We start from the raw sequence: 7,496 nt of genomic DNA on the forward strand, positions 1-7,496 counted from the left end.
TGTGGCGCCTGGTGGAGAGAGATCAGCTGGGGAGAGGCAGGTTTACCCCGCTGCTGAGGGCAAGGGGTCTGTCCTCGCCTCTTGGGGGCCATATGGGATCCCTTATGTGTGATCCTGGGTCCAGCCCTCCTGAAGGAGCAGTCCCATTTGGGCAGGAGCCATGTCCCCTTCAGCAAGGGATGTAGGTTGGGCTCCAGGTATCGCTGTGCTCATCTGAAGTCCCGTTTGCTGCAAGGACTCTTTGCCTGAGGTGTGTTTGCGAGGTCATTTCTCATACCTAGGAGAACAGCAGCAGGCTGGTGTTGTAGAAAAGCTTTTGTGAATTGCTGCTGAGCCTGAAGTGCATCCTATTGGGAAGGAATTGCTCAGAAAAGCCCCCCCTTGACCTGTAAGACCTACACATGGGCTCCATCAGCCCCACACTCCCTGGATGAAGCAACTGGGGTTTGACCACAGGCTTTTCAGGGGTCTTTGCAAATTAGCACCTGTGCTTTGTACTGCCAGGGATGAGTTCATGGATGCTCCCAACAAACACAGCTGTAATCCACATTAGGTGCCAAAAACATCTTTATTAGCAAAGTGTACACTAAAACTCCAGAGAAAGAGATGCTCACAGTTTTACTACTCTCAAAGGGAGCTTGATACATTACTTGAGCAGGCGGCCTAGGACTGTCACAGCATCTAACCGAACGGCAAGGCGGCAGTGCTAAGTGGGCTTCTCCTACGGGGGATGCTGCGGGAGTCTGCTGGGGAAAGGGCTGGGGAGGAGGAAGCATCTATCAAACCTTTATCAAAAGAGAGAAGCTGGGAGGAAGGGCTGGAGATGAGGTGTGGGGCTTTTCGGCTTTCTGGGATTGTGCTTTTGAGTTTTGTGCTTTATGCCCAGACTGGTGACCAGTTCGGTTTATCTGGGGAGTTGTGGGATGCGTGTTGGGGTTTGCAAGGCACGATCAGCCTTGCTGGAGAAGTCAGTGCCCTAGGACTCGTGCTGAAGCATGCTGAAGTGGCAGGGGCTGTTGGCCCTTAGTTTCTCACTGGCAGTCAAGTAGGACAAGGATAGCTTCTGTCCTCTGTCCTTGCCATGGGCTTCCCACCTGCAGCTCCCCCCGATACCACACTGTGGAGATCTCCTCCTCCTCCTCTGTTGACTACCCTTTCTGTAATTCCCACAAGCTCCGCTGGGCTAAGCCCAGTACCAACGCAATGGTCCCTGCTCCAAAGAGCTGACAGCAAAGTTGCCTTGCAGCTAAGAGCCGTGGATTTGCTCTCGTCCGGTTGCTATGGCTCACTTGGCTTGTGCCGTTCTCGAGAGGAAGCCTTGGCAAGGAAGAGGCGGCAGGTACTGTTTGGCTTAGCAGCTTGTTGGTGGCCGTAAGAAAGAACTGCTCTGGGTTCACTATAATGTGCGAATGAAATCTACTCTATGGGAACCGCTGGAAAATGTTGACCTTGGAAGCCAGCCACTCTACGCTTCCTTTCACGGTGGCAGAAGACAGCTACAAATTATACCCCTGAGCCAATGGCATTGTCCTCCGTCTTACCCTTGCAGTCAAAATCAACATCAACTGACCGAGCTCGCAGTTGAGGTTCCTCTTGACTTGCTTCGCAGCCCCCACATCTCTAACTTCCAGGAAGCACTGGGTCGGAGAGGTGTCTCTGAATGTCCTGGTGCTCAGAAGATGCCTCCAAGTGCTCAGGGAGGGAAGGGAAACGAGAGCCCTGGAAGAGTCCCTGGGTATTTGGTGCCCTTTGGTGGGGAGGCTCTGGGTTCGGGAGAGGTGGGGAATGGTGCTCCTGCTCAGAGTAGACCGTCATGGTTTCGTCGGATGCCACAGTGAGGTGCATCCCGCTTGACAAGGAGTCCCTGGATTTCAAGTGGAACTTTTCTATCTCCGTGTAGCTCGGGCTCTGGTGGGAAAGGAGGAACCAGGTGGGTTATGGCAAAAGCAAAACAAAGTAGCCACGTTCTCTCCTCACCCCATCAGGCCCTAAGTCCCAAAATGTTATTTTTTGCCTGAGGAAGCCTCAGAGCAGAGGAACCCACTCCCTTCCCTACTGATGGGGCAACCTGGTAGTGCTGGAGATGGCAGGCTGTGCACCAAAATCAGCGATGCAGTGACAGAAGCATCTCTAGGTAGATCTACTCCCATTCCAAGACCCCTTGGCTTTGCCTGTACCCACGAGTGCTTGGCTGTGCTTTGCCTGCAGGGAGGCTGGAGGGAACCGCTGGCCCTTCAGGTCCCATCTGCTTGGGGAAGAAGGAAGCTTGGCCGGTGCTGAGCCAGGAGGGGTGGCCTTACCTGCTCCGGGGTCGTCGTCTCCTCGTCCCCCAGGGGTGTGCAGGGGGTGAGCGGCTCCAGGCTCCGCGGGAGCATGCTGTACATGGCCAGGTTGTGGGAGGACGGTGAGATGGGGCTGTATGCGGGCGGCACTTGGGACAGCTGGCGCTGCAGGAGCTGGAGGATTATATTAATGTCTGACGACATCCTGGACTCCAGCCTGGGGACAAGAGCAGCCAGTTAGTGCAGTGCATCCCGCTGCATCCCACAAGAGCCAGACCCGTGGCTGGGAAGGGGAGGCACTGGGGAGGAGGTGCCGATTCAGCTGCCCAAGGGTGATGGTGCTTTGCCTAGTGCTGCTTGGTGAGGATTTTAGAGAGCTTCAAACCAGCACTGCCAGAGAGAGATCAATCCTGCCGTCTCTCTCCTGCCACACTCAGTCATCCCCTGCCCAATTTTTTGTGGAGCCAAACTGGGATCTGGAGCAGGGAACTGAACAAAGCTAAAACTACCCCGGAGGGGGGAAACAATTGCAATGGTTAGTTTTAATCTGGATCAATTCTCCAGGCCAGCTGCCTGTGCTGACAGATGGGAGCAAGGCAGGTTGATGCCAACCATTTTTAACTGAGGAACAAAAGGAAATGGAAAAGTAGAATAAGTCCCTTCCTTTTGCCTTGTCCTTGATGAAATGAGCAGCTCTGGCAGGACTGGGCACAGCCCCCCTTGCAGGCAAGGGTCCTGGTAGTTCTTATGGAGTGGGTAGGAGATCTGTCTCCTGCTGCCGGGCATGGCACGCTGGCAAGATGCTGAAATACGTGTGTGGGCACTGTGGTTAAGTGAGCTTAACATGGACAGCAGCCATGGGTGGGAGAGCCAGCCACTCATGTGGGTGCTGCCCGGTGCCTTAAACCTGCGACTCTGGTGTGGGCTCTTCCTTCTCATTCAAAAATCATGTCTTTTTTCTTATTTAGAGGGCAACGATGTGCCCGAGGCTCATTTGCTCGAGCAAGAGGATGTTTGCAGCTCTTTGCAACAGGAGGAGGAGGCCTGCAAAGGGCTCAGGTCGTGAGCCCGTGGGTGATTTCGTGTCTGCGATTGCATCCAGTTTGGAGGCAGTGGCAAAGTGGCAGATCCCAGAGGTGGTGGGACAGTGGCAGATGAGGTGCTGGGCTGCAGCCAGGGCCAGGACTTGCAGTTTGGGAAGCCGCTGCATTTGCAAAATGCTCCCACCACCTCCCCAAGGAATGCAGGGTACCAGGGGGTCAGGAGGTGGCATCTGCTGTAACAGAGCCCACTGCAGCCACCCCTGGAGAGCAGGAGAAGGTGATGGCCCAGAGCCCCCCGGGTGCTCTCCAACCCTGTGCCCTGGGGACCTGCTCACCTGCTGAGCTGGGCCTGCAGGAGCTCCAGCCTGGATTCGATTTGCCCTGGTCTGTAGTCGCTGTGCAGGGGGATGTCCCGCGAGCTGTGTACCAAGGAGATGTGTTGCAAAGGCTCCGGGTGGTGGTTCGGCCTTCGGTCCTCCCAGAAGGTGAACATGTTGGGGATGTCCATGGGGGTGGCTGGAAGGAGAGGAGACATCTCAGGGCTTCTGTTTTGCATTCCCCAGCCCCCCTCGCATGGAGGTGCTTCAGACTCCATCACCCAACACGTTCATGGAGAGCCATCACCCTGACATACGTGGTGCTCACGGACAGTCCATCACACTGGCACCCAACACACCTATGGAAGGCATATAGCATTTGGCACCTTGAGACAATCCCAAAGGGGTCCCTGGGTGCTGGGAGAAACTGCAGGGCACGGGAGGGACAGAGTAGATACTACTGGGGACAAAAGGCAGCAAAGACCCCAGGCACAAACATGGCTTTCCTCAAATCCACGTAAGTTGCTTGGCTCTGCCCCAAGACAAGGCCACCATGCCCGAGCGTCTCTCACCACCCTCCTGCCAGCTTTGGCTGCAGCTGTGGGTACCTGTGTAGGACTGGCTGCTCTCTGCCGCCTGCTTGCCGACCTCCGTGCTGCCGGCGCTGGTGGTGACGAGGCTGAGAGTGGGCAGAGCAAAGTCATCCTTTTTGGATGTGGGGACGGGCTCAGCTTTTGTATGGCTGCCAGTCTTGGCCTCATCATCGCTGGTCTGGGAGCAGGGAGTGGTGCTGCTGCCCAGGTCGTCCCACTGGTCCTTACTCAGCGGGTCCTGCGGGTTGGTGAGCTCTGAGTAGGTGTGATACTGCTCTGCATCAGAGATGCCCGTGTCTGGGTCTGTGGGGCAGCACAACAGGTTAATTTGGGGAGTAGCACACATGGCAAAATCAGCCCCCATCCCCTCTAGGGTGCCTGTAGGGCTGGGGCATCCTAAGAAGAGGGAGGAAAGGCAGCATGGGTGCCCCCAGGGTGGGGACATACAGGCAGGTCTGCAGGGACAGAGGCACTGACAGCCGCCTCTGCTTTAGGGCAGTAATTAAATGATGATCCCGCTCCCCAGCCCTGCCAGCCAGGCTCTGCCGACGCTGTGGGACTCACCAGGCTTGTTGGGCTGGCAAAGGGAATGCTTGCGTCGGCGCACCCGCCGGTAGGTGCAGTCATACTCCTCGCTGAGTGGTGAGCGGGGAACGCTGTCTGCCTGAGGGATGAGAGGGGCTGGTCACCAGGGCAAAGGTGCCGTGTTCCATCCATGGGCACCAAGACCCATCCATGGATGCCATCTCCCATCCATAGGTGCCACGTCCCATCCATGGTTGCCATGACCCTGGGTGCCATGGGGGTTACAGCCCATTCAGCATCCTCCTAGGGCTGGTCTCCAGCTCTGGCTCTCCATCGCTGCCCTGTCCCACCCAGTGACTCCTGGATCAGTGGCATAGCTCAAGGGATCCTAGAGGCTGGCCTCGGTGCTCTGAGACTGAATTGAGGGTGTCAGGGCCATGGGGAGGGAAGGAGCACCCTAAGGTGGGGCAGGACGTCCTAGGGTGGGACAGGACACACAATGAATTTGACTTCCTTTTCTATCTTACCAGGCAAGTGTCTCTGAAAAAAATATCAGGAAAGGACAAAGTCCAGTCATAAAGTTTAAGAGTCAAACAGCAACGACAAAAATGCTCCAAGCCTTTCATGGATTGCAAATCTGATTATTTAAAAAGCAATTTTCAGAGGAAGCTGGTACCCAACTCAATGAAGCTTGAGAATACTTCTCACTTCAGCAGCATCAAAACATGTGCGTGACCCACTTGCCCAGGCTGGAGCAGTCCTGGAGATGATTTACAGGTGCTGCAGAACAGGGTACTACTGACACGGCTTTTAAAAAAGAGCTCAGGAATGTGCAGTATGCACGTGCCTGCTGGGCACGTGGGGGAAACCGTAACCCCATGGAGAGTGCCTTGGGAAGCGTGGCTGTTGGCCAATCCACCATCAAACTGAGTGAGGAGCACCTGTTGACATCCTTGCTTCAGCCCTCCCACTTGCCAAATTTAAGGCATTGACCACATCCCTCCCTGGGACAGCCCTGGCACTCACATCTCGCAGGTTAAAGGTGATCTCTAAGTTGCTCCAGAAGTTGTCAGAGAAGGCTGGGTACATGTCCAAGACCTCCAGCAGGTCCTCCCGCTGGATCTTGTGCAAGTCACAGTAGGTCAGGGCCCTCACGTCAGCATTGGACTTCCCTGGGCGGGCGTAGAGGCTGATGGGCTCCCCAAAGATGTCGTTCTTCCCTGTGCCAACAGACAGCTCATTAAGGGGGGTGGGCACCCACCCCAGTTCCAGATGTACTGGACCAGCAGACCTCACTTTGGACAAGGGGATGCCCAGCAACCTCAACCCTGATTGTGGACGCTGGGGATTACACCATGAAAGCCATCACTGATGGGGAGACTGAGCCAGGCCAGTGGGTCATCAGTGACGGCTGGGGACTGCTGAGCCATACCCTGCTCTCCTCATGCCTTTGTGGCCTCTCCCTCGCATTTACAGGGGATCCTCCATCCCCTGCCCACTGGTGAGGTCACCAGCCAGATGTTGTCCATGTTCTCCTGGACATGGAGAAGTCCTTCGCCCCTCACCTGCCACCCTTTGTGCACTGCTCATCACCCATCATCCTTCACCTAAAACCCTTTTGCCATTGCCCATCACCCTTCACCCATCACCCTTCGCCCCTTGCCCATCGCCCCTCGCCCTCCCAGAAGGAAGGACTTTTCCACCTAAGATGGCCACCACAATGTCTTCCCGGAGGATCTCAATGGAGCCCCGGGAGATGAAGTAGAGTGTGGTGAGGACATCTCCGTAGTGCACCAGGGTGTCTCCAGGCGGCGCATGAGTTGTCTTGAACTTCATGGCCAGGGCGCGCAGGCAGCCTTTGCTGGCTCCTCGGAAAGCCTTGCAGTTCTGGAGCAGCGTACGGTTGAGGTGGAGGCAGATGTCTGCCTGCAGGCAGTCGGGGAAGCCCTTCAGCACCTGCGGAGAGCGAGGGAGAGATGCCATCTCACCACGGTCTGTGGGAAGGACCACCATGGCAGCCCAGGCAGGCTGGGCGACACGCAGCGTGACACGGCGGGGCCAAATCCGGAGCCCCTGAGCCCAGAAAGCCAAAGCTGCGGACATCTTCTGATCTTCCCTTGGTGGACACCTGCCTGCCTGTCCCTGGCTTGTATTGCACGCGGCCGGGGGTGAGAGCACTCCTGAGCAATAAATAATAATAACCAGATCAATCTATTTATACCCACTGGTGGCATATCCCCCTTTTCATCTTTCCGCCCACTAATCTTGGCTGAATGAGAGCACAAGCTGGTAACGAGGTGATGTCCTAATTAAACAGCACCTGCCTGAATGCCAAGAAGCAGCACGGGCCAGTTGTGTGCAGCAACAGCTAAATATACCCGTGGCAAATACCTCGCATTGAACAAAAACTAAATCTGAAGGTGAAATCAAGGCAAAACTCACAATATAGAGAAAGCTGCTGCCACTGATGGCTCATGGTGTCAGTGTAAAATCCACCTGGGTTTGGGGTTTTTTTGGAGAGCAGTGTACGGCTGCGGGGTCCCCCTTGCTCTCTTCTCACATCCCGCTGATAGCCAAATCTGGGACAACCAGGCTGGGGCCGGCTCATTCCCGGCTCTGTCATGATCTCACAGGCTGGCGGCAGTGCCTTAGTTTCCCTACTGGGAAATCAGGTGGACGAATTGATCAGGCCATAGGGTGATTGATTAGATCATATTGCATCTCAGCAGCATCCAG

At 55.7% G+C, this 7,496-nt stretch overlaps 1 protein-coding gene across 1 annotated transcript in view; it reads right to left on the minus strand.

Moving 5' to 3' along the window:
* Positions 1–1,620: 1,620 nt before the first annotated feature.
* LOC104081534 (potassium voltage-gated channel subfamily H member 2-like) overlaps positions 1,621–7,496 on the minus strand; it is a gene marked incomplete at its 5' end in the record, with an annotated part of 9,090 nt that continues 3,214 nt past the window's right edge. Inside the window, 7 exons of the mRNA XM_009584318.1 lie at positions 1,621–1,908; positions 2,301–2,499; positions 3,661–3,841; positions 4,251–4,538; positions 4,800–4,899; positions 5,787–5,980; positions 6,464–6,716. Of these exons, the coding sequence (XP_009582613.1) occupies positions 1,621–1,908; positions 2,301–2,499; positions 3,661–3,841; positions 4,251–4,538; positions 4,800–4,899; positions 5,787–5,980; positions 6,464–6,716 (1,503 nt within the window). The remainder of the gene's footprint in view (positions 1,909–2,300; positions 2,500–3,660; positions 3,842–4,250; positions 4,539–4,799; positions 4,900–5,786; positions 5,981–6,463; positions 6,717–7,496) is intronic.

This window comes from Fulmarus glacialis, unplaced genomic scaffold, assembly GCF_000690835.1.
Source record: "Fulmarus glacialis isolate BGI_N327 unplaced genomic scaffold, ASM69083v1 scaffold31748, whole genome shotgun sequence".
Lineage (NCBI taxonomy): Eukaryota > Metazoa > Chordata > Aves > Procellariiformes > Procellariidae > Fulmarus > Fulmarus glacialis.